The sequence below is a fragment of the Thalassophryne amazonica genome, chromosome 14 (assembly GCF_902500255.1).
Source record: "Thalassophryne amazonica chromosome 14, fThaAma1.1, whole genome shotgun sequence".
In the NCBI taxonomy this organism is placed as follows: domain Eukaryota; kingdom Metazoa; phylum Chordata; class Actinopteri; order Batrachoidiformes; family Batrachoididae; genus Thalassophryne; species Thalassophryne amazonica.
In genome coordinates, this window is record NC_047116.1 from 66,810,059 (window position 1) to 66,837,906 (window position 27,848).

General features: G+C 45.4%; 1 protein-coding gene across 4 annotated transcripts in view; it reads right to left on the reverse strand.

Annotated features, from left to right (window-relative positions):
• The window catches only part of raph1a (Ras association (RalGDS/AF-6) and pleckstrin homology domains 1a), a 356,622-nt gene that overhangs the window by 161,218 nt on the left and 167,556 nt on the right, over window positions 1-27,848 (reverse strand). For all 4 annotated transcript variants that reach the window (XM_034185831.1, XM_034185830.1, XM_034185828.1 and 1 more), the window contains 2 exons: window positions 3,853-3,961; window positions 3,632-3,771 (listed from right to left, as the gene is read on the reverse strand). In XM_034185831.1, the coding sequence (XP_034041722.1) occupies window positions 3,632-3,771; window positions 3,853-3,961 (249 nt within the window). The remainder of the gene's footprint in view (window positions 1-3,631; window positions 3,772-3,852; window positions 3,962-27,848) is intronic.

Sequence of the window (27,848 nt, forward strand, 5' to 3'; positions counted from 1 at the left end):
AAATTACAGGGCAAACTCAGCCTGTTTGCTTGGATTTTTTTATCTGGGGGGGATCAGCTTCACTGGGCTCAGGCACCTTATACAGGCCAGAAGTAATCTTTTGTGTGGCTACAATTAATTATTTTACCAAAAACAAAATGAAAACCACGCAACTGCTGAATTTGAAACAACGAAAAAGTTGTGTAATTTCCGACGGTAACTGAATGCAGCGGCAGCAACAGCAGCGGCAGCAATCGTCTCCTGCGTGCACTTATTTGTTATTAAATCATGCGTTAATGCAATAAATTTTCATCTGACTGAAATTTTTCCCTGGCAAAAATCAATGGCAGCAATTCCCTAAAATGCGGCATAGTGGGGCCACACAGTGTTTTTTTCCTCAATAAATACAATAAACACATTATACAGTATACAAATCTATTCTAAATAGCTTCTAAGGAGAGAGAGACAAAGCATAAAAAGAATGCCAAACCTGAACTTAAAGGTACATGAAAGGGTGGTGGGGGGCAGGGTGTAGTCTTGATTCTGGAGGATCTGTTCTGCCCCACAAAATTTTTAAAAGAGCAAGTCAAATTTTGTATATTCTGGTGAATTTTAATGGGTATGAAGCCCTCTGAAACAACAAAAACTCACTTTAGACTGTCAAGTTAAAAACACCGTATTGATTATGGGGGGTCTGGGGGTGCTCCCACAGAAGTTTTTTAAAAGAGCAAGTCAAATTTTGTATCTTCTGGTGAATTTTAATGGGTTTGAAGCCCTCTGAAACAAAGAAAACTCACTTCAAACTGTCACGTAAAAATTCTTTGTCTTCTGTAGTATTTTGATCGGTTCTATTCCGTTAAATGTGCCAAAAGAGTGCTGTGTCGCTGGTTGTACAGTCAATAAAATACAAAATTAGGGATTAAAGTAACTGACAACGTTGTTCTGCTGTGCACAAAGTAACACTGTCACCCGTTTTGAAAACGCTTGCGCACTGAGAATCTCAAAACTGGCTTATTCACATTTAATCTGTAAAATGTTCTCACTCGTAAAAAATTAAGATAAAGCAAAATAAAACAAAGAACCAAAGCAGCAGACTGAAGCATTGCTTCATTGGTTCAAAGCAAAGCCACACCCTGCTCTACTTGGGGAAGGTCTGCCAATGTTCCCACAAAGACAGGGAGGAGAAGGACCATGGCTTCAAGCAGGAAACAGAGTGGAGAAGAGTGAAAATTCACACGGTCCCTTCCTCCGCAGTCCACGCTGACATTGCTGCTGCTTTGATTAGCGCAGAATGGGATCTTGCTTTGACAGTGAGAGCATCATATTTAGGACCTAAAACACGCATGGACACCACGTGTGCGCGTATAAGTGTGGTGAAATTTTTCAAATGACGGAAATCCACTGTGGTGACAGAGAACTTTAAACATGTATTAAATATAACAATATGAGTATGGGAATGACAATCAAGCACTTCTGTACATGTGGCAACAGGTACATGATACAGATGATTATGTAAGAGCTGTTCTGAAAGGCAGAATTCATGTTGTGGATCAGCTGCACCTGGTGGAAATACAACCCTAATTCCAATGAAGTTGGGACATTGTGTAAAATGTAAATTAAAAACAGAATACAATGATTTGCAAATCCATTTCAACCTATATTCAATTGAATACACCACAATGGTTTTCTGAAGTGTTCCTGAGCCCATGCAATGGGTGCAGTCCAGACCTGTCGCCCACTGAAAATGTGTGGCGCATTATGAAGCGTAAAATACGACAACAGAGAACCCGGACTGTTGAACAACTGAAGTTGTACATCAAGCAAGAATGGGAAAGAATTCCACCTACAAAGCTTCAACAGTTAGTGTCCTCAGTTCCCAAATGCTTATTGTGTGTTGTGAGAAGGAAAGGTGATGTAACACAGTGGTAAACATACCACTGTCCCAGCTTTTCTGAAATGTGTTGCAGGCATCCATTTCAAAATGAGCAAATATTGGCACAAAAACAAAGTTTATCAGTTTGAATATTAAGTATCTTGTCATTGTGGTGTATTCAACTGAATATAGGCTGAAGAGGATTTGCAGATCATTGTGTTCTGTTTTTATTTGCATTTTACACAACGTCCCATCTTCATTGGTATTGGGGTTGTAACTGCACATGGGGAGTCAAGGCGCAGCGTTCACACGGACTGATCAATTTACTGCTCTGATTATATATTCAATTATATTACTGTGTGTGGTTAGTGTGGTGGTGGTTTTTTTTGTTTGTTTTTGTTTTGTAAAAATGAGGCGTCTTATGAATGTTGAGAAAGCAATTCAGTTTTTTTTTGTTTTTGTTTTTTTTGGCGCAAGACTAAGCGTGCAGCGTGTCGTCAGTCTGAACCAGACAGTGAGGCTTCTGATGATTTTGTTCTACAAGAGCAACCACAGCAGGTGGATCCATCGACGCGCGCACAGATCTCCAGATTCTGCAGGACTCAGGCACTACAGAGCTCCATCCCAGCACCGAGTCCTGGGACGCAGAGCAGGATGCAGTCACACACTGCTCCAGCAGTGGCTCCAGGTGCGTTTCACTTAAAGCGTCAAGATCAACATTAGCTTCAGTTTCGTTTTGTTCCTCTTTCGTTCCTTTTGCGCTTTTGATTCGCAGGCTATTCAGTGATGGGAAAAGTCAAAAGCTCATTCGTCCACAGTGTTCTCAATGATTTGTGACTTTTTTACTTTTTTCCCCTTTGTTCAAGAATTGTCGTATGCCATGTGACCGGGCCATTACTCCACCCCTGACCACGTTCCTTCGCAGGTGTCAACAATGGCGCTGTCACCTGAGACCGACAGAAAGTAGGGCAGCGACGACAATCCCGAAATGCATGGATTTAACTGGATTGATTGATGGATTTACCGTGAAATTAACTCAATGCAACTGACAACATGGAGAAATCTGTGGGTCTGCTCACAGAATTTCCAGTTTGGCATGAAGACACTGCTGCTTTGACGAGCCGACCACACCCTTTCACAACAATTCACCGACCAAATTACTTACAGAAAAATAAACCGTGCAAATGATGAAAGTGGATTAGATTGGGAACAACCCTGTTGTGTCTGATGATTTGTGGACGTTCATCCTGGATTACCATTGCAAATATCCATTTTACCATTTAAATATCTGTTTTAAATTTCAATTTGCAACTGTAAAATCCAGCAGGAACGTCCGCAAATCATCAGACATAACAGGGTTATTCCATAATTTATCAACCAGAACCATCTTACCTGATCCAGTGCGGAACTTGGATGAAACTCCCATTTTCAGAACTCACATAGACTTTGGCAGTTTTTCCAATGCTGGATGCCCGTCCTGCTCTAATTCTGGTTCTAGAATGATGTGATGAGGTGTGTTTTGATGGTGGGAGGAAACACCCAGAGGAAACTCACTGGCACTGGTGGGCCTGAACACAGAACCTTCTTGCTAACCACTGCATCACCGTGTCACTAGCCCTTCATGCCAGAATTCTACAGATCCATGCATGTGTGATCACTTTGACCTGTACAGTTAGTCATGTTTATTCATCACTGAATGAACCGGTCTTGGGCTCAGAGATGACACTATGTTGATGATGCAGCTCTTAATTTCTCTCTGATCATGTTTGGAATACTGACCTTGGTGTCTGTTAGTCCTAGGCGGGCCATGGGGATGGAACTGCTGGCTTTGGCGCCAGTGGTACCCAGTTCCTGTTCAATGGAGGAGAGATCAGCCATGAGAGCATCCAGATCTACGCTGTCACCCTGATTCAATGCCTCTGCAGACATACACAAATGATATCAGGATGTGCCACAGACACACAATATGAAAAAACGTGCACTCAGAGGGTGGCTCTCACTGTTGATGTTGTATATGGAGAACCTGTAGGAGAAGTTGGCCATGTTGGTCTCCTGTCTGAGAGGAGGCTTGTACTCAGGTGGGCACTCTGGTTTCCCATCATCCAGACTCTGAGGACACAGAAAAACTAGAACTGATTCAGGCAACAGACGCTGTGATGTCTCTGGAACCTTCTCTCTGAACTGGAACAAGTTTGATAAGTGCGACAGGGTCAGCAGGAGTCGTTGTCCAGTTGAAGTCAGTAAACGTCACTCCCTAATGCCAAAAGATGCTGTAGTGATAGACGCTAGGGCCTCCTGGGTTTTAGCCTTGTGGTTAGAGGGCCTGCCTCCCATGTCGAAGATCCAGAGTTCGCGCCCCAAGGTGGAAACACAGCGCAAAGGTTTAATAAGCAGCTAATAAAAGCCATCCAATCTAAAATAATTCATGTGATTCACTTCACTTGATATCAGAATGACCAGGATCACAGAGTCCACGATACTAAATGACAAACAAGCAGCACTGAGCTGATCAGATTCTATAGGACACATCCTGTGTGTTCAGGTGCAGCAGGAAAAACTTTCACTCAGTTTCAGCACATGTATGTCTGCGCGTGAGGGGCAGGGAGTCATATTTCCTGTCCTTCCTTAACTGCTGCATTCACATTCATTTCCTGCATCAGTTTTATATGATGAATAAAAAAATTTAAGTGACTCTTAATGAGCAATGCATGAATGGTTAGAAAGTGCACCAAAGTAATTCATTAATTATATGACAACCTTACACCTGCTCCCATTAGGGGTTTCAACAGCAGATCATCTTTTTCCATCTCATCCTGTCCTCTGTGTAGAATGTAGAGCCTTTGGATTTTTAAAGATTTAAATCACAAAACAAATTTTCTTTGACACAACTATAGCTTTTTTTAATTAGCCTTTAAATAGGGAATTCATAATTTGAGCCCGACCGATATGGATTTTTTTTTAGGCCGATGCCAATAACTATATTTGGATGAAAAAAATGCCGATAATCGATAAATCGGCTGATTTGCAGACAGCCGATAAATCAGCCGATATTATTATTTTTTTAAATTAATAAAATGTTCTTTTTTGGACCCTTAACAAAAAAGGTATGAGCTAAAAGCTGAAGCTTTGTCCTCATATTGATTAACTTTATAACAGACAAAAATTTTCAAGTTCAAAAATGCAATCAAGAATTAAACCTTTGTGAAATTAGCAAATACATATCCTTAAAAAGAATTGTGAAAAACATCTGATCTTGTACCTCTTGTTGCTGCAACTTAGATATAAGTTCAGGATAAGGATATAGATCCTTATAAACTTACTTGTATGCTTTTGTCAGCCGATCAGTGCAGTGTGACGGCGAACCGCGGGGGCCGGTGATGAACACATTTAAGCAGGGGTGTAAGCAGCTCTCAGTTCAATGGAGTCATCTACTGGACAAACGGTGCAAGGACATTTTACATTGCCGACACAAACATTATTTCAGTAACTACTCTGTTTATGAGAAATTATCTTCGTTCTATCGGCAAAATTTCGGCCGATAGTGAGTACTTTGAAAAGGGCTTATATCGGCCGATAATATCAACCGGGCTCTATTCATAATATCACATTGCTGAAATGATAAAAATCTGAGAGGACATGCTGCTTGTTTGGAAAATTTCAAACAAAATGAACCTACATTATAATGTCTGGATTTCAGTAGAAAGTTAATTTAATTTAAAGTTAATGTTTTGAGAAATCTGAAAGGCCGTAAAGCTTTTATAGAAAACAGATTTATTTTTTATGACTCCTCAATTCCACTTAGTGCAAAATTGTAGGAGCACAACTAGGTCACACAAATGAACACTGATTAAACAATGTTTTAATTTTAAGCTATATTTATTATTATTATGTAAAAAATGTCTTTAAAAGGTCTTCAAAAGTGGACCTTTACTCTAGGAGTCTGCCAGAAATAGACTTGATGTGTATCTGAAGCAAATGAGAAAGTAATGTTTTAAATTTTGCACTGCATGTGCACTGGCACTGTGCTATGAAACAGAGCAAAAAGGTTGTACAGTAGGGCTGCAGCTATCAAATATTTTTGGAATTGAGTATTCTCTCAATTAATCAAGTAATCGGATAAAAAGAACTTTTGTGTTTTTAACATATCAATACTGGCAGGGCTCTCCCTAAGCAATGGTACAATGCCGCTGTGCCATCATGCAGATTTTTAAGTTTAGAATGTTCCCTCTCTCCCTGTTTTAACGGGTAATTATTTATTTTTTTACATTGTTAAGAGTTTTGAAGCTTTGCTGAACCATAAGCTCAGGCGGTCAGTGAAAGTCTGCGGACAGGGCATTCTTTTTTTCTCTCTTATTGCACATTTCATTTGCACTTTTTATTACTGTAATTTTTAATTCAGTGTTTAGTGTACGTCTGTCAATAAAGTATTGTACCTTTTTATTTTTTTCAAAAACTATATGGATTTAATTCATATGTTTTTACATCAGACAAGCTTGAACCCTCGTGCGCATGCGTGAGTTTTTCCAAGCCTGTCAGTGACGTCATTCGCCTGTGAGCACGCCTTGTGGAAGGAGTGGTCCCGCCCCCTCGTCGGATTTTCATTCTCAGCAAACAGCTGAGCTACTGCTGCTTTGTTCCATGAAATTTTTTTTATAGGAGCTCTGCCAGACAACCAGCTGGAAACCATTTTGAAGATTTGGTTGTTTTTCGGTGAAAATTTTACGGGCTTCACAGAGATTAAGGACTGTTACTACAGCTTTAAGGACGGCCCACAATGGCGCATGGCGCTCCGAGCTGCGACGACGAGGCAGAAAACGCCAGATCATTTCTAAGCTTATGGCTTTGTGGATACGAGACCGTCGTGTGCACTTTCTCTGGTTATCACAAGAGCTGGACATCAGCCATTTTCCAGCAAATTTCACTTTTAACAAGAGCTTTTGTCATGGAAAGCCGCGCAGAGGCTTCATGCGTAACGATCGATTCGCTGTTTGAGCGAGACAAAGGAACACCTCCGTTTCGGCGTGTCATGGGACAAGTTAGGACATGCCCAGCTCTCCACAATTTCTCTGATACTTACTGGACTGGTAAGCACTGAAAGCCGAGATAGGCATGTCCCAACTTGTCCCATGACACACCGAAACGGAGGTGTTCCTTTGTCTCGCTCAAACAGCGAATCGGTCGTTACGCACGAAGCCTCCGTGCGGCTTTCCATAACAAAATCTCTTGTTAAAAGTGAAATCTGCCGGAAAATGGCTGATGTCCAGCTCTTGTGATAACCAGAGAAAGTGCACACGATGGTCTCGTATCCACAGAGCCTGTTGTGTGGGCCGCTGAAGAGGAGGTACTGCTGGCCCACCACCAGACGGCGCCCTGCCTGAAGTGCGGACTTCAGGCACGAGAGAGCGCAGCCGCCTCACGGGAGCAGCCGGGAGTGACAGCTGTCTCTCATCACCACCTGACAGCTGTCACTCGTCACCACCTCATCATCATCTCCATAAAAGCCGGGCAGCAACTCCACCTCCCTGCTGAGATATCTTCAAGCCAAGAAGAAACTCTCAGCCGTTTGACTGTGCCGTACGCACGTGATATTTTTCTCTGAGTTTTTGCAGGAGATCCTGTTGACTGCTTTCAGCTGGGTGCTGGGTTTTGTGGACTGTGTAGGAGTGACGCTCTTCACCCCTCACGCCAAAACGGATAAGTAGCTCTCAGGCTCTGCACAACTGTGTTACTGTGTTTGAGGTGGAGGTGTTTTTTCCCACCTGTGTGCTCACACCCACCCTTGATTGTTTCTGCTTCCTGCCAGCAGTACCAGATCTGACAGCCAGAGACGGTGACCACCTGGGGACTCGGGACTTGGCGGCTCCAGTATTCTCCGGATTCGGTGGCGGTGGAAATCGTGTGGGTTCCGGCTCCTCTCTGGACAGACGTCTTCTATCCTCGAGCCTGCCCACACGTCACCTTTGTAGATTGACTACATACAAAATTCTGTAATTGTTTGTATTTCGTTGTGCACATTCACAACAGTAAAGTGTTCTATTTTAGGCTCATTCATTGTCCATTCATTTACGCCCCCTGTTGTGGGTCCATGTCATTACACTTTCCCAACAGAGCCATCAGCTTAGAAATGATCTGGCATTTTCTGCCTCGTCGTTGCAGCTCATTACACTTTCCCAACAGGATATCTCGGCCAACGTCGTGGATCCCGAGGGGCGTCAACCATCTGTTGGACAGCCAATAGAAGAGCAGGGTGCACGGGCGCCTGCAGGAGGCGTGACTGGTGAGCTGCAGCAAATCCTGACCGCCTTTACTGCTCGGTTGGATCTGATGAACAAGCAGAATGTCATCCTCAACTGCAGGATGGAGGCTCTCACTGCGCAGGTGGAAGCGCACGCTCAGGGCGCTGCTGCAGCTCCTCCTCCTGCTGACCCGGTGCTGAATATAGACGTTCCACTGGTCATTCAATGACCCCCCCCACCATCCCTGAAGCATACATAAGTCCCCCAGAGCCATACGGAGGTTGTGTGGAGACGTGCGCTGACTTCTTGATGCAGTGTTCGCTCGTCTTTGCACAGAGTCCCGTGATGTACACGTCAGACTCCAGTAGGGTGGCTTATGTAATTAATTTGCTTCGAGATGAGGCACGCGCTTGGGCTACGGCGCTTTGGGAGCAGAATTCACGGCTCCTTACCTCTTATACTAGGGTTGTGAGGGAGTTCAGAACGGTGTTTGATCACCCTAACAGAGGCGAGACCGCTTCAACTGTGCTGCTGTCTATGAGACAGGGGCGTCGGAGCACAGCTGAATATGCAGTCGACTTCCGCATAGCGGCTGCGAGGTCCGGCTGGAATACGACTGCACTCCGCGCCGCCTTCATAAACGGACTGTCGTCGGTCCTGAAGGAGCACCTGGTGGCTAAGGATGAGCCGCGGGATTTGGACGGGCTTATTGATCTAGTTATATGATTAGACAGACAATCGGTTAGAAGAACGCCGTAGGGAGCGAGACGAAGGACGTGGCTGGGCACGCACCGTCCCTCTCCCTTCCGGGTCTGAAAAGGTTCCGCCCTCCCCATGCTCCACAGCCTCGGCGCTCCGTGTGGCAACAGCTCCCCCTGCTGACGATGCTATGGACATGAGCAGGGCCAAATTAAGATCATCTAACAGACAGAGGAGACTGGAACGTGGGGAGTGCTTTTTCTGCGGCTCAAGTGAGCATCTGCAGAGAGACTGCCCCAAGCGGTTAAACACAAACGCCCACCCTTAAAAACTGGGTTAAAGGTGGGCCAAGACATTCATGTGGGACATACACGTATTTCTACACGTCTCCCAGTTACGACCCTGAGCGGGGATTTAACCCTTCAAGCCCCAGCACTGGTGGACACGGGGTCAGAAGGGAATCTGCTGGACAGCAGATGGGCTAGGGAGGTAGGGCTCCCTCTGGTGGCGCTTTCTTCGCCATTGAAGGTGCGGGCGCTAGATGGCACCCTTCTCCATTTAATCACACACAAGACACAACCAGTAACTCTGGTGGTGTCTGGGTATCATCAGGAGGAGACTGAGTTTTTTGTTACTCCTTCTACCTCCCGCGTGATTTTGGGCTTCCCGTGGATGGTAAAACACAATCCCCGGATTGATTGGCCGTCTGAGGTTGTGGCTCAGTGGAGCGAAACCTGCCACCGAGAGTGTTTAGGATCCTCGGTTCCCCCCGGTTTAATTGCCAATGAGGAGGTTAACACTGGGATTACCAGCATTTTTACACTACTCCTCTATCTACCAAGCGCTGCCAAATGGCAGCACTACACTACTCCTCTATCTACCAAGCGCTGCCAAATGGCAGCACTGGGGTACTTTAAATCTCATTAGGCCACATTTTGTTATGTACATGGGGGCCATTAGATCAGAATGTGCAAGTGCTGGAAAGCCAGCTCACAACACATACTCACTCTGTTGACTGAGAGACGCAGAGATGGCTAAGCTTTATAGCACAGAGCATATAAGATATTTTGGACATCCAGTGTGGGCAGCAAAGTACTGTGCATATGACAATAAAGCTTTGAATCTTGAATCTAAATTTCTTCTACTAAGTGTTGTGTTTTTTGTAACAAGTTCACAGAAAGGAGATGTGGCAGTGCCAGGTGCGTTCAAACAAACTAGGTCAAATGTCACCTGGTAACAATAGAAATAATAAGAATATAGAAATAACAAAACATTAGCATAATAACTATTGAAGTAATAGTGGTACAAATATCATTCTTAAAGCTATGGGTATGTCTTTATGGTCAAAGAATCTGATAAAGTTGAAAAGTTTATTTTATTCTTTATAACTAAACATCTGTTTTTTCTTATGTACTTGGGTTCTGTCTTTAGAGTTACTTCTTACAAATGCAACTGAAACTATTTTTTATTTTGCTGACACAAAAAGGACAAATGCGCAAGCTGAATAAGGTGCTACTGTGTATTAGCTCATGAAAGGGGGTCGTTCAGATGTAAATCCAGGGAGTGCCATTTGGCAGTGCCTTGGGATTTAAAGGTATAACTGCCATTTGGCAGGTCCTTGGGATTTAAAGGTATAACTGCCATTTGGCAGGTCCTTGGGAGTTCCAGTGTTAAAGTCCCCCCCAATCTGACGGCGGTGCCGATCGAGTACCACGATCTTGCTGACGTTTTCAGCAAAGATCTGGCGCTCACCCTTCCCCCGCACCGTCCGTACGATTGTGCCATTGATTTGATCCCGGGCGTTGAGTACCCGTCCAGCAGGCCGTACGACCTCTCACGTCCTGAGCGCAAATCAATGGAGACCTACATCCGGGACTCGTTAGCTGCCGGGCTGATCCGGAACTCCACCTCCCCGATGGGTGCTGGTTTCTTTTTTGTGGGCAAGAAAGACGGCGGACTCCGTCCATGCATTGATTACAGAGGGCTGAACGAGATTACGGTTCGCAACCGATACCCTTTGCCCCTGTTGGATTCAGTGTTCACGCCCCTGCATGGAGCCCAAATTTTCACCAAATTAGATCTTAGGAATGCATATCACCTGGTTCGGATCCGGAAAGGAGACGAGTGGAAGGCGGCATTTAACACCCCGTTAGGTCACTTTGAGCACATGGTCATGCCGTTCGGCCTCACTAACGCCCCCGCGACGTTCCAAGCTTTGGTAAATGACGTCTTGCGGGACTTCCTGCACCAATTTGTCATTGTATATCTGGACTATATACTCATCTTTTCCCCGGATCCTGAGACCCATGTCCAGCATGTACGTCAGGTCCTGCAGCGGTTGTTGGAGAGCCAGCTGTTTGTGAAGGGCGAGAAGTGCGAGTTCCACCGCACTTCTTTGTCCTTCCTGGGGTTCATCATCTCCTCCAACTCCGTCGCCCCTGATCCGGCCAAGGTTGCAGCGGTGAGAGATTGGCCCCAACCCACAAGCTGTAGGAAACTGCAACAGTTCCTCGGCTTTGCAAATTTCTACAGGAGGTTCATTAAGGGCTACAGTCAGGTTAGTAGTCCCCTGACAGCCCTGACCTCCCAAAAAGTCCCCTTCACCTGGTCGGATCGGTGCGAAGCCGCGTTTAGGGAGTTGAAACGTCGGTTTTCGATTGCACCAGTTCTGGTGCAGCCCGATCCTTGCCGCCAGTTTGTGGTTGAAGTGGATGCCTCTGACTCAGGGATAGGAGCCGTGCTGTCCCAGAGCGGGGAGTCCGATAAGGTTCTTCACCCTTGTGCCTATTTTTCTCGCAGGTTGACCCCAGCTGAACGGAACTATGACATGGGCAATCGAGAACTTCTTGCGGTGAAAGAGGCTCTTGAGGAGTGGAGACACCTGTTGGAGGGAGCTTTGGAGCCATTCACGGTTTTCACAGACCATCGGAACCTGGAGTATATCAGGACCGCCAAGCGGCTGAACCCCAGGCAAGCCCGCTGGTCACTGTTCTTCGGACGTTTTGACTTCCGGATCACCTATCGCCCCGGGACCAAGAACCAGAGATCGGATGCCTTGTCCCGGGTACACGAAGACGAAGTCAAAACAGGGCTATCGGATCCACCGGAGCCCATCATTCCTGAGTCCACTATCGTGGCCACCCTCGCCTGGGACGTGGAGAAGACCGTCCGGGAGGCCCTGGCACGGAGCCCAGACCCAGGAACCGGTACGAAGAACTGTTTGTATGTCCCACCAGAGGCCAGGGCTGCGGTCTTGGACATCTGTCACGGTTCTAAGCTCTCCTGCCACCCAGGGGTGCGAAGAACCGTGGCAGTGGTCCGGCAGCGCTTCTGGTGGGCGTCTATGGAGGCCGACGTCCGGGAATATATCCAGGCCTGTACCACCGGTGCCACGGGCAAGGCGGACCACACCAAGACTCAAGGACTCCTTCAACCGCTTCCGGTGCCTCGTCACCCCTGGTCCCACATCGGCCTGGATATTGTCACGGGCCTCCCGCCGTCCCAGGGCATGACGACCGTCCTCACGATAGTGGACCGATTCTCCAAGGCGGCCCACTTTGTGGCCCTCCCAAAGCTCCCAACGGCCCAGGAGACCGTAGACCTCCTGGTCCACCACGTCGTCCGTCTGCATGGGATACCAACTGACATTGTCTCAGATCATGGTCCTCAGTTCTCCTCGCAGGTCTGGAGGAGTTTCTGCAGAGAACTGGGGGCCATAGTGAGCCTCTCGTCCGGGTATCACCCACAGACGAATGGACAACGGGCCAACCAGGAACTGGAACAGACCCTCCTCTGTGTGACATCCGCGCACCCAACGGCCTGGAGCAACCATCTGGCCTGGATCAAGTACGCTCATAACAGCTAGGTGTCTTCTGCCACCGGCCTCTCCCCGTTTGAGGTGTGTCTGGGGTACCAGCCCCCATTGTTTCCCGTGGTGGAGGGAGAGGTCGGTGTGCTCTCGGTCCAGGCCCACCTGCGAAGATGCCGTCGGGTGTGGTGCACCGCCCGTTCTGCCTTGTTGAAGGCCCGAACGAGGGGTAAGGCCCATGCAGACCGCCGGCGTTCCCCAGCCCCTGCATACCACCCCGGGCAGGAGGTGTGGTTATCTACAAAGGACATTCCTCTCCAGGTGGACTCCCCGAAACTAAAGGACAGGTAGATTGGCCCCTTCAAGATCCTCAAAGTCCTCAGTCAGCTGGGAGTTGGAGCTTCACTGCGGATCCACCCGGTATTCCACGTCTCCAGACTCAAACCACACCACACCTCACCCCTCTGTGCTCCCGGACCAGCGCCGCCTCCTGTCCGGATCATCGACGGGGGGCCGGCTCCTTGACGTCCGTCAGTTGGGCCAGGGGTTCCAGTACTTGGTGGACTGGGAGGGGTGTGGACCTGAGGAACGCTCCTGGGTGAAGAGGAGCTTCATCCTGGACCCGGCCCTCCTGGCCGACTTCTACACCCATAATCCCGTCAAGCCTGGTCGGGCACCAGGAGGCACCCGTTGAGGGGAGGGTCCTGTTGTGTGGGCCGCTGAAGCTATCAAATATTTTTGGAATTGAGTATTCTCTCAATTATTTTATCAATTAATCAAGTAATCGGATGAAAAGAACTTTTGTGTTTTTAACATATCAATACTGGCAGGGCTTTCCCTAAGCAATGGTACAATGCCGCTGTGCCATCATGCAGATTTTTAAGTTTAGAATGTTCCCTCTCTCCCTGTTTTAACGGGTAATTATTTATTTTTTTACATTGTTAAGAGTTTTGAAGCTTTGCTGAACCATAAGCTCAGGCGGTCAGTGACAGTCTGCGGACAGGGCATTCTTTTTTTTCTCTCTTATTGCACATTTCATTTGCACTTTTTATTACTGTAATTTTTAATTCAGTGTTTAGTGTACGTCTGTCAATAAAGTATTGTACCTTTTTATTTTTTTCAAAAACTATATGGATTTAATTCATATGTTTTTACATCAGACAAGCTTGAACCCTCGTGCGCATGCGTGAGTTTTTCCAAGCCTGTCAGTGACATCATTCGCCTGTGAGCACGCCTTGTGGAAGGAGTGGTCCCGCCCCCTCGTCGGATTTTCATTCTCAGCAAACAGCTGAGCTACTGCCGCTTTGTTCCATGAAATTTTTTTTATAGGAGCTCTGCCAGACAACCAGCTGGAAACCATTTCGAAGATTCGGTTGTTTTTAGGTGAAAATTTTACGGGCTTCACAGAGATTAAGGACTGTTACTACAGCTTTAAGGATGGCCCACAATGGCGCATGGCGCTCCGAGCTGCGACGACGAGGCAGAAAACACCAGATCATTTCTAAGCTGATGGCTCTGTGGATACGAGACCGTCGTGTGCACTTTCTCTGGTTATCACAAGAGCTGGACATCAGCCATTTTCCGGCAAATTTCACTTTTAACAAGAGATTTTGTCATGGAAAGCCGCGCGGAGGCTTCATGCGTAACGATCGATTCGCTGTTTGAGCGAGACAAAGGAACACCTCCGTTTCGGCGTGTCATGGGACAAGTTAGGACATGCCCAGCTCTCCACAATTTCTCTGATACTTACTGGACTGGTAAGCACTGAAAGCCGAGATAGGCATGTCCCAACTTGTCCCATGACACACCGAAACGGAGGTGTTCCTTTGTCTCGCTCAAACAGCGAATCGGTCGTTACGCACGAAGCCTCCGTGCGGCTTTCCATAATAAAATCTCTTGTTAAAAGTGAAATCTGCCGGAAAATGGCTGATGTCCAGCTCTTGTGATAACCAGAGAAAGTGCACACGATGGTCTTGTATCCACAGAGCCTGTTGTGTGGGCCGCTGAAGAGGAGGTACTGCTGGCCCACCACCAGACGGCGCCCTGCCTGAAGTGCGGACTTCAGGCACAAGAGGGCGCAGCCGCCTCACGGGAGCAGCCGGGAGTGACAGCTGTCTCTCATCACCACCTGACAGCTGTCACTCATCACCACCTCATCATCATCTCCATAAAAGCGGGGCAGCAACTCCACCTCCCTGCCGAGATATCTTCAAGCCAAGAAGAACCTCTCAGCCGTTTGACTGTGCCGTACGCACGTGTTCTTTTTCTCTGAGTTTTTGCAGGAGATCCTGTTGACTGCTTTCAGCTGGGTGCTGGGTTTTGTGGACTGTGTAGGAGTGACGCTCTTCACCCCTCACGCCAAAGCGGATAAGTAGCTCTCAGGCTCTGCACAACTGTGTTACTGTGTTTGAGGTGGAGGTGTTTTTTCCCACCTGGAGAAGAACTGCTGGTTTTGCTGACTGTTTGCTGGGTGTGTGCTCACCCCCACCCTTGATTGTTTCTGCTTCCTGCCAGCAGTACCAGATCCGACAGCCGGAGACGGTGACCACCTGGGGACTCAGGACTTGGCGGCTCCAGTATTCTCCGGGTTCGGTGGTGGTGGAAATCATGTGGGTTCCGGCTCCTCTCTGGACAGACGTCTTCTATCCTCGAGCCTGCCCACATGTCACCTTTGTAGATTGACTACATACAAAATTCTGTAATTGTCTGTATTTCGTTGTGCACATTCACAACAGTAAAGTGTTCTATTTTCGGCTCATTCATTGTCCATTCATTTACGCCCCCTGTTGTGGGTCCATGTCATTACACTTTCCCAACAGAGCCATCAGCTTAGAAATGATCTGGCGTTTTCTGCCTCGTCGTTGCAGGCGTTTTGCAGGCTGACATTGTTGAATCAGTTGCTGGTGCAATTTTGTAGACAGCATGGCATTAGTTTTATTGATAACTGGCCTTCGTTCTGGCGCTGCCGTGGCTTGATGATGCCAGATGGCCTTCACCCTACTAGGGAAGGCATCGCCATCTTGTCTACGAACATAGATAGAGCTCTACGGGGGGGGGTGTGTAACATTAGGATTTTACAGCAGGCCACGAAGCAGGTGATTAGAGATCCTGCAAGGCTTAGGACAAATGTGGAGCTGGAGTCCATTAGTTTATTGAGGAAATCAGTGCAGAAAATCCACTATGGTGATAGTGCAGTTTATCTGCCAGGGACGGAAATTCAACAAGTTGAGACTGTGGCCTACTTCCGCAAACGTGTCCATAAAAATCATAGAGGGATATGCTTTTCAAACTTAATACCCATTACTACATTGGATGATGCTGAAATTGAGGATGGCCCACTGGCTGTTCCAGCAATATCAAAGATTTCGTGTCTGCTACAAACAACTCGCGTGGAATGTCTCAAACCTAAACCTACTTCCAGGCATCTTATATATGCTACTCTGGAACCACCCCTAAACCCAAACAGTCCAAACGTCAACCCCATTGAGGTCCTTAGTCTGGGTCTCATTAACATAAGATGACTATCCTCAAAATCATTGTTATTAATTATGGATCATCACTTAGATATGATTGGGCTATGTGAAACCTGGCTTAAACCTACAGCTTTCATCCCCTTAAATGAGGCCTGCCCACCGGCATACACATTTAGTCATGTCCCTCGTTATGCAAAGCAAGGCGGGGGTGTTACTCTTATTTATAAATATAGGTGTAACCTGGACAAATGTAGTGACAAAGTTCATGAGATTTGTTAGTTAAAGAGGGTTAAAAAGTTTGAATTGTTAAATATATTACATAAATATGGGTATTTCATTTATGTTTTAAAGGAATGAGAACTGTTAAAACTACCTGGGCATAGTTAAAAACAAGTAAAGTATAAAATGCTTTTGATGTATCTTATTTTTGTTTTATTGTGAAGAGCAAAAGGAAGTGCTGTGTCTGTATACCACCGCTGTCAGTCTGTTGTGGTAGTAGCTTGACGTGAGTGAAAAAAGCCGGGAGGGAGATGCTTTTGATGTACCGCCAGGAACGCACTTTGAAGTTAACATGTGCGCCGCTTTTTGAGTAATTAACTAAGTTTCCTGATCATTAACTCAATGGTCGTTAATGGACACTTGTTAATGCTTTTTGGACTACCTGAGGACTTTTCAACTCGAAGTTTGTCCTGCAGTAAGGTGTCTGTGTTATTTTAAAGTGGTTTAGCATATGGACATTTAGCATTTGCTGGCTAAGTAAATGCATTGGATGAGAGCTAGTTCAGCTAACTCAGCTGGCTACAGAGACTACCTGGTCATCATTCCGGCTTGGAGATGATGACTAGCCATTTGTGAAGTGCTAAAAGTATGCCTTTGGAGGATATCTTTTCCTGGAGATCACTCCCTGGAGCTTAAGCCTGAACCAGCAGACGGGTGGCAGCATCACCATCTTAGGACACGATTTGGTTTCTTCCTCTTCAACTGAACTTGGACAAGAGTCCATACCTGTTAAACTTCTAAACCAGGTACCTCTTTATTTTGGTTTTGCTCCGAGAGTGAGGCGGCCATTAAGTTCTGGGCTTCGCCGCTCCCAAGCATCACTCAGGCCTGCAACTATAAGGTTTTGATAACTAAATAAGCTGGGTGGTGTGAGTGTGTGTGTGTGTGTGTGTGTGTGTGTGTGTGTGTGTGTGTGTGTGTGTGTGTGTGTGTGTGTGTGTGTGTGTGTGTGTGTGTGTGTGTGTGGTTGGTGAGTGGGCCACTCACATAGAGTATATAGTGCAAAATTTGCGATAAGATGTGTTTTGTGAGATCTGTATGTTTTCTGTTATATGTTCAGTAAATAAGTTCAAGCTTAATTATGGTTTGGTCATTTTCGCAAAGTTTGAGAGTGTGTGTGGCTGTGATTTGACCACTGTGTGTTGAAGGGTGAATTAAGAGTAATATCGCACTTAAAGGGCACATGAGACTAAAGAGGCAGTAAGTTAAATAAAGTAGTTAACCTTCATTAGTCTCTAATACTAAATATAAGAACACAGGGAGCCCTTACCTAGTACCGTGGGTAAAGGTGGGCTACAAAGGTTTAGCTTATTAGCTGTTTGAGCATCTGATTCTCCGCTCTCCCCGCGATGCTACGTACTGCCAAGGTCAGAAGAATAAAAATCAGCCGTATTACTTTGTCACTGTATATAGGCTCCCTGGCCCATACTCTGAATTCTTAGATGGATTTGGTGCATTCATCTCTAACTTGCCTTTCCACTGTCGCCAAGTGCTTGCTCATAGGGGGTCGTTTTGACAGTTATTGTATGGCTTTTGCCTTGCAATATAAAGCGCCTTGGGGCGACTGTTTGTTGTGATTTGGCGCTATATAAATAAAACTGATTTGATATGATTTGATTTTTAACTTGTCAACGAGTGCAGATAACATTCTGATTATTGGTGAATTTAACAGTCATATAAATAAGCCTTCTAATCCCCTCTGCAAATCATTTATGGAAATTGTGGATGCAATAGGATTTCAGCAATGCATTCAGGACTCGACGCACATTAGTGGAAATACCCTGGATTTGGTTCTCACACGTGGTATTGCTGTCATGAATATTGACATCATGCCTCTTGCTTCGGTGGTCTCTGATCACTTATTAGGTTTACAGTTTCGCTGCCGTGTTTAATGGAACAACAACCTTATTCATCACTACGGCGATACATCAACTTCTCAACTACAACTGAACTCGAAGCTAGACTGCCTGATATTTTAGCTTCACACTTGCAGTCTTGAGGATAGTTTTAACTCAGTGCTCAAAACAACACTCGACATGATTGTGCCACCTTTGTTAAAACCACCCCCCAACCACAAAACACAGTGACCTTGGGTCAGTGACTATTTGCGTGACCTCAAGCACAAGGCTAGAATTCTAGAACGAAAATGGCGTAGTTCAAAATTAGAAGTATTCCACCTTGAGTGGCGTGATGCTATCTTAGACTATAAGCATGCACTACTGCCTACAAAGCAGACCTATTACTCTGATTTGATCAACAAAAACAAGCATAATTCTAAGTTCTTTTTCGACACAGTGGCAACACTTATACGAGGTCTGTGAGACAAGTATCTGACCTTTTTATTTTATGCAAAAAATATATGGATTTGATTCATACATTTTTACGTCAGCCAAGCTTGAACCTTCGTGCGCATGCGTGAGTTTTTTCACGCCTGTCGGTTGCGTCATTCGCCTGTGGGCAGGCTTTGAGTGAGCACTGGTCCACCCCTCTCGTCGTTTTTTTCATTGCGAGGAAATGGCAGAATGATTTGGGCTTTGTTCCATCAGAATTTTTTCAGAAACTGAGGCAGCTGGAAACCATTCGGAAAATTCACATGGCTTTAGGTGAAACTTTTATGGGCTTCACAGAGATTACGGAGTGTTACTACCGCTTTAAGGACGGCCCACAATGGCGCACGGCGCACCGCGCTCCGAGCAGCGATCGACAGGTAGAAACCACCATTTCATTTCTAAGCGGTTGGCTGTGTCGATCCGGGACCGTCGTGTGCAATTTCTCTGGTTATCACAAGAGCTGGACATCAGCCGTTTTCCGGCAGATTTCACTTTTAACAAGAGATTTTGTCATGGAAAGCCATGCGGAGGCTTCGCGCATCACGATGGATTTGCTGATGGAGCGAGACAAAGAACACCTCCGTTTTGGAGTGTCAGAGGACAAGTTGGGACATGCCTATCTCGGCTTTCAGTGGCTTACCAGTCGAGTGAGTATAAGAGAAATTGTGGAGAGCTGGGCACTCAAAAAAGGGAGGTGTTGTTTGTCTCGCTCCATCAGCGAATCCGTCGTGACGCGCTTTCCATGACAAAATCTCTTGTTAAAAGTGAAATCTGCCGGAAAATGGCTTATGTCCAGCTCTTGTGATAACCAGAGAAATTGCACACGACGGTCCCGGATCGACACAGCCATCCGTTTAGAAATGAAATGGTGGTTTCTGCCTGTCGATCACGGCTCGGAGCGCGGCGCGCCATTGTGGGCTGTCCTTAAAGCGGTAGTAACACTCCGTAATCTCTGTGAAGCCCATAAAATTATCATCGAAAGCCATGTGAATTTTCCGAATGGTTTCCAGCTGCCAGTCTCTAACAGTTTCTGAAAAATTCTGATGGAACAAAGCCCAAATCATTCTGCCATTTCCTCGCAATGAAAAAATGACGAGAGGGGTGGACCAGTGCTCACTCAAAGCCTACCCACAGGCGAATGACGCAACCGACAGGCGTGAAAAAACTCAAGCATGCGCACGAAGGTTCAAGCTTGGCTGACGTAAAAACATATGAATCAAATCCATATATTTTTTGCATAAAATAAAAAGGTTGAATACTTTTCTCACAGACCACGTACATGGACAACAACCTGTAGTTCGCTCTCTTTTACAGCACAAGATTTCCTGGATTACTTCGAGAAGAAAATAGAAGACATTAGCTTGAGCATATTCCAGCATGCCTTAACCCAGCCACTACACCCTGCTACTGACTACCCCTGCTAATTTGATAGTATCTCACTAGTTGTGCTGACAAAACTCATAATGTCTACAAAAAGCACAACCTGCTTATTTGATCCTATACCAACAAAACTGTTTAAGGACCTGTGGCCCACTCTTGGGCCGACTGTGCTAGAAATTATTAATCTCATTAACTTCTGGAACTGTTCTTAAATGTTTCAAATCTGCAGTGATTAAACCAATACTTAAGAAATCTAATCTTGACCCTAGTGTATTGAAAAACTATCAATTCAATTTCAATTCAATTTTTTTTTATATAGCGCCAAATCACAACAAACAGTTGCCCCAAGGCGCTTTATATTGTAAGGCAAGGCCATACAATAATTATGTAAAACCCCAACGGTCAAAACGACCCCCTGTGAGCAAGCACTTGGCTACAGTGGGAAGGAAAAACTCCCTTTTAACAGGAAGAAACCTCCAGCAGAACCAGGCTCAGGGAGGGGCAGTCTTCTGCTGGGACTGGTTGGGGCTGAGGGAGAGAACCAGGAAAAAGACATGCTGTGGAGGGGAGCAGAGATCGATCACTAATGATTAAATGCAGAGTGGTGCATACAGAGCAAAAAGAGAAAGAAACAGTGCATCATGGGAACCCCCCAGCAGTCTACGTCTATAGCAGCATAACTAAGGGATGGTTCAGGGTCACCTGATCCAGCCCTAACTATAAGCTTTAGCAAAAAGGAAAGTTTTAAGCCTAATCTTAAAAGTAGAGAGGGTGTCTGTCTCCCTGATCTGAATTGGGAGCTGGTTCCACAGGAGAGGAGCCTGAAAGCTGAAGGCTCTGCCTCCCATTCTACTCTTACAAACCCTAGGAACTACAAGTAAGCCTGCAGTCTGAGATCGACCGTTATCAAATTATGATTTTGCTCTAAACTTCTGGAAGAAGTGGTTTCATGGCAGCTTGTGGACCACCTTACTGAGAATAATCTTTTTGAGCCACTGCAGTCTGCTTTTAGGAAATATCATTCCACAGAGACAGCTCTCACTAAAGTGGTGAATGATCTTCTACTTGTAATGAGTTCAACAAAGTTGCCTCAAGGCGCTTCACACAAGTAAGGTCTAACCTTACCAATCCCTAGAGTAAGCACATAGGTGACAATGGTAAGGAAAAACTCCCTCTGATGATTTGAGGAAGAAACCTCAAACAGACCAGACTCAAAGGGGTGACCCTCTGTTTGGGCCATGCTACAGACACAATTGGCAATACGAGTATACGGGAAAATTTGGGAGTCCATGCTGGTGCACAGGATGGGAGGCTTGCAGAAGAAGACACCCACTCCCATCTCTGGATGGAGCTGCACCTCAAACAGAGAGACCCTCACAACAAAGTACAGGTGAGCCCGGTTAACTGGTGTACACATCAGTCTCCATTTGACTTTACTTGCGGTCAAGTTGTGGACCCCGAAAATTTAGACTACCTATAAAACTCAATTTTGATTTGACAATTTTTGTGAGGGGTCATCAGTGTGGACAATGATTTCTTCTTCCACGATCAGGCTGCTGCAGGCAGCGATGAGGGTGACCAATTTGTGTGGAAGATTTTGGATGTGACTCACGTGTGGCGAGTGCATGTATAAATTCCAGCCCAATCTGAACCAGCAGTAAGGAATCTAAAGAGTCGCATCAAAAACTTTGAATCGTCAGGAGCCTTCCACACTGACTAAGTCCTCATTACTGACCTGCAGCAGCCAGAGGAGGGAAAAAAAAGATTCCAAACCCACTCCAGATGAAGAAATCATCACCATCCAGGAAGGACTCATGCTTCAAATCATGAAAACTATTATAATATGGCAAGATAAGCTGATTTTAAGTTTTTCTGGTCAACAATTAACTCACGGTTTTAGATAACTCACAGTCCGATTTTGTGGACCCCCAACTCATGAGTTAACGGGGCTCACCTACATACCCGCTTGTTAGGACCCTACCCTGCTTTCCAGCTTTCTCTGTCAGTTGGTACAAGTCCTTTTCTTCATCCTTTAGCGTTCAACTTCACATACAGCTTGTTGTATCCCCTTTCCTTTGATGTTTTCACTTTTCACCTTACGCCCACATTTAATTCTACTCCTGTCTATTTTCTTTATCTCTGGCTATCTCAGTTCTTTTTATTCATACGAGGTGCATGCAAAATGTATCCGACCTTATTTTATTCCACAGAAACAAATGCAGCATATGAGGTGTCATTTGGCGGAGAGGTGTACGGAACCTTCTTGCACATGTGTGATTTTTTTCTAGTCCACAGAGCACGTCAGGCGCCAGCAGCAAGGCAATGAGTGGAGACATATGCCATGCCTCCATCAGATTTTCATGATGAAATGACTTGAGGCCATCCACAAGCCAAAATGACCACGTGAGTGACAGAATATGGAATTTAGCGATGGACAAACCATCATATTACAATAAAAGAACTTGCAGAAGACGTTGTGTTTAGACAGATGATCTTGGTAAGCAGAGAGTGTCCTGCAGCCGTTCATTTTACTCAGCTGATTCAGGCTTTTGTGGAGAAACAGAACACTCCTGTGATTCCTCAGACCCCCTATTGTCTCACACACACTTCGATACAAGCGTTTCTGGAAGTCTTCTTTTGGAATGGGGTCCAGCTGGGCCGTTGTGTTCCACATGAAATGTTCTCACAACTCAAATGAAGTCCCTTTTAATGTCGTTTTGAATAGTAGAGTAGGAAGTCTGACAAATTACGGCCTGAATGAACTCTCCGCATGCCCAATTCCTTTTTCAAAATTCTCCACCTAAAGTTGTTCCGTCATGTTAAAATTCGACTTCGATTCAGGGCAGAGGTGGTGGTCAAGCAATGAAATGCACTTGTGGTCAGTGTGGAAGGTTCCTGGTTCAAAAAACCACACCCCTGTCTGTTTTCCATGAAATATGGAGTCACTTCACGAAGGGCATCCAGCATAAAACCTGTGCTTCTGTGAGCACTTTCCTCCACTCTTGGACATCATCCTCAACATTGTCATCATATGCACCTCGTTATTGTCATGGCTCATGTTTTGATTATGTCTTTGGGGCTCTTATTTTCTGCTCTCTGGGTTAACTTTTTACCTCATCTCCTATTAAATCCTACTGAACTCACGCAGGTCTTATCCTGCTCTTATTCTGATAGACCTGCTCTTTGTATACTTTGACTTTACTTTGTATTCACAGACAATAGGGATTCAATTTGACATGGACCCTGATTGAATAACTCACTATATTTGCGTTCACAGCTCCTCACTCCAGTGACATAAGCCATGCTTTTCAAGCATTCTTTCTCTGTGTTTGATTTTGCAGTTGCTGACACATGGTGCCTCGTATTTCTCAAGATGAGCCTGTGATTGCTCGATTTGTCTACCTGGTACAATTAACAGAGTTCTGACTCTGTTCCTGGTTTTTTTTTTTTTTTTTGGATTCAATGTTTGCTGCTACCCTCATGAACACAGTTGCTCATTGGACTGGCTTCTGAAGTGCACAAAGTTTTGCCTGTGCCCTCAACCAGGCTATTTCCACATGGACTGTTTTGTTGAATGGACTGTTGTTTCCGCATATTTCAGCTATAACGGGTCCATTGGCTGTAAGTAAAGGGAAACTATTCACCTGTGTCTCTCTACACAGGGGTGCTCTGAACAACTACATCCAATACACTTCTTAAAATAAGTGTTAACCAAGCCATTTCCCTCTTTTTGCAAAATCTACCACCATCTACCCTCTGCATTCCTGTCTTTGATACCACATCTACCTATTACTTCCTCAACACCTCTGTTACCTTCACCAATATGCCCAGAGACGCCTTCCCGCATTCACCACTCTTTCATATTTGGGTACATTCTTCAAACACCTCATCTAACTCACTCCAGCATTCTTCTTTGTTCTCCATCTCACAACCCACTTGTGGGGCATATGCACTGATGACATTAATCATCAACTTATCAGGGTGGGTCCTGGCTCGGGGCAAGGTTATGGCTTTGAACCTTGTTGTCATCTGCCTCCCCTTATTTGATCCTCTTGGTTGCCCTTTTATGATCATTTTGTATTATGTTTTCTCTGGCTCTGTTTATCATGTATCTTTGGCATTTTATCATCTTGTTGTATCCTTTTTGTTTTTGGTACCGTCTCCTGTGATCATTTATTCAAGTCATTCCATTTTCTGTTTTGCTGTAGGTTATGGTTTTGTTTATGTTCTTTTTTTATTCCCATGGTTTGCTTTGGTTTCTTATTTTCTGTGATCCATCCATCCATCCATTTTCTTCCACTTTATCCGGAGTCGGGTCGCGGAGGCAGCAGCTCAAGCAAAGCCGCCCAGACCTCCCGATCCACACAAACCTCCTCCAGCTCCTCCGGGGGAACCCCAAGGCGTTCCCAAGCCAGCCGAGAGATGTAGTCCCTCCAGCGTGTCCTGGGTCTTCCCCGGGGACTCCTCCCAGTGGGACGTGCCCGGAACACCTCTCCAGCGAGGCGTCCAGGGGGCATCCGGAAAAGATGCCCGAGCCACCTCAACTGACTCCTTTCGACGTGGAGGAGCAGCGGCTCGACTCCGAGCTCCTCCCAAGTGACCGAGCTCCTCACCCTATCTCTAAGGGAGCGCCCAGCCACCCTGCGGAGGAAACTCATCTCGGCCGCTTGTACTCGCCATCTCATTCTTTCGGTCATGAGCCAAATCTCATGACCATAGGTGAGGATTGGAACGTAGATCGATCGGTAAATCGAGAGCTTTGCCCCCCTACTCAGCTCTCTCTTCACCACGACGGTCCAATACAGCGATCGATACACTGCAGATGCTGCACTGATCCGTCTATCGATCTCACGCTCCATCCGTCCCTCACTCGTGAACAAGACCCCGAGATACTTAAACTCCTCCACTTGAGGCAAGGACACTCCACCGACCTGAAGAGGGCAAAGCACCTTTTTTCCGGTCGACTTTTTGTATGAATCCGAAATCCACAATTCCATGTCAAACATGCCGAAGTCCATCATACTGTCCCCTGCGGCAGTCTTGCCACCTCGGTTATTTGCTCCTACACCGGTGGCACACGGCACGTGCTCCTCCACAATTGATCACGGCACAGGATGACGCAGTCAGGGCGCATGCGGCTCCACAGTCGGTCACAGCACAGGACGATGTGGGCTCAGCGCATTCATTACCACTGACATCAGCAGTATTCACAGCACATGACTCTCGCCAGACATCCACAGCAACGATGGAAGCAATCCCATCTCCACAGTCAGCAATGTCGCCAGTCAGAGCGCTTATGATGTGCACCGCTCCAACATGGTCATCGGTGGGATCAGCTCAGTGCGCGCCCCAGGACACCTCTCCAGCGTGCTCTCCACAGGAGGCTTCGACCGAGGACACGTCTGCTGAGTCTCCTCTGCCCTCTTGCTCATCAGAGTCTGCATCAGAACGGACCTCAGACTCCATCTGGACTGTGAGTTTTTCTTTTCTTATTTTTGGACTATTATTGTTGCTGTTATTTTCCTTTTTCCTTGAAGAGTAGACAGTTCAGTCTCTGTGATCAATGTCCAGTTTTGTTTTCACTGAGTGATTTCAGTACTTCAGTAATCATCACTTCCTTGTTTTTATATATTATGATCCCCATATTTGTCTGGTCTGCTCAGAAATTAAGTTTAAAGATGATAAAGGTTTTCCCCCACTTTATGGTTTTGTTGAAGTCTCCCTAAGGTCTTTGTATTAGTTATCAATTTTTTTGCCACCTTCAGAGCACATTCTCTCTTTTTTTTTTTGTCTTTTACGTTCATTTGCATTTCTGATTTGGGCCCCGGTTAGCTATTCTGTTTGTTTGTCAGTTTTCCAGGGTGCTCTTAGTGTTGCATTTCATCTTTTTCATTGGTTATGCTCCTATTTCAGGCAAAGTTCCCCCTTTGGGCTTTTCCCCATTTATTTTTGCAGTGTTTCCATTCCTGTTTGGCCCCAAATATGGTGTGGTTGGATGGTTCTCCTGCAGTTAATTTTTTTCACAGTTTGGTCCCCCCCATTGTTCTTTTACTAGCCTGGTTATGTTCTTTTGCCCTGACAGCATGTTTCTTGGTTGGTTTCTTCACTTTTTTGCCCCTTTGTTAAGTCAGTTTGTTCCTCATGTCTTTTCTCTGTTTTCTTTCCCCCTGTTCATTTTGTGATTTGTTTACTTTGTACAAATGACAGAATTGACATTAATGGAGTTATTCTATCGGTATTAATGTTATTTATAAATCAAAACCATAACTCAGCATGACTTTATTTTTCAAGACCTCCGCCTGACCAGACAGCTGGCTTTATGGCTGCTCTCGGGGTGCCTCTGTGCTGGGAGCGCTGTAGTAAACAAGAGCTTCCAGCAGGGACAGAATGTTGAAAGAAAAAGTGTGGTCTCATTGTTTGGGTCTGTTGTTATTTTTAATATTACTAGAAGCTATTAAATTTGTTTTACTAGTAGTTGTAAATGTGCCAGAGATAATATTGGAATTTATCGGTTATCTGTAACTTCCGATACATTTTTGGGTGGTTTATTGTTTTATCTTTATCGAAGATAACTTTTCAGTTATCTGATTATCTCTTATCAAAGTTAATTTTTTGGTTATCTGTGCCCACCACTGCTTCTCATCCTGTCTCTGCTTACCCAGACCAAACTTCCTTCCAGAACACTCGATTACACGTGCACCTTGTTACATCACCACTCAATACTCACTACTCAGTCACGTTCTTCAATGTCCAACACACTCTTAAAATACTCTTCCTGCAGAATAATTTCAACACCATTGCTCCTTCCATCCACACCATGACACAACAACCATTTCTGATCATCCTAGTTTTCCTTCCTTTCCACCTCCCCTCTTGTATGTCTACATTTCTCCTCTCCATCATACCAATTAGCTCTCTTTCTTCTGCAGTCATACAGTCTCTTCTTTGGTCAAAAGGAGTCCAATTTCCATGCAGGACATCAGCATCAGTGGCGGTTATTGTTAAACCAGGTGTTGACTGATCTAGTATGGAAATTCAATTTGTGACCTGCATGCTTGATTTGGCAATTTTTTTGCCCAATGTCCTTATCTACCCTCCTCACTGAGATTTAACAATATCCTCATTTAACTGGGTTGGGGACCGGCTCTCAGACAGCACTAACTGTCCACCCCATGTGGGTGAGTTAACTAAGGACATTCATTTTATAGATACAGCTGAAGTGGAGGCAGGCTTAAAGGCAACGTTTCCTTACTCAATGTAATCACTAGACATGACATCCTGTTCACAGAAGTCTCAATGGAAGGTGGAGCTTAATGATGACGACCAAAGAAAACTAGAGAGAGATGTGTCTAAATAAAGACCCCAGAACAACTGCCAAGATACTAGTGAATGACTTAGCCAAGTTAGGAATTGAAGTCTCAAAGAAGACAATCACTTGAGAAGTTCGTCAAAGAAGAATGGGCTGGGATTCCTCAGAAGACATGTTGAAAACTACAACAAATGACTGCAGGCTGTCATCCAGCAAAAAGGACACACAATTTTGACCCTGGCAGTTTTTGGTGTGTATGAAATAATTTTGTTTATGTGTGCAAAGTAAAATAATGTAAGCATCCAAAATAAAACCAGGATGTCTAGAAATGCTTTGTTAAAAAAAGCACTTGGTAAAAATTTTGGGGAAAAAAAAGTAAAATTTGATAGGGGTTGGCTAATAAATGTGTCCACATCTGTACTCTGAAACCTGTTACAGGTAAAAAATAAAGAAATAAAATAAAATTTTAAAAAAGTATCACC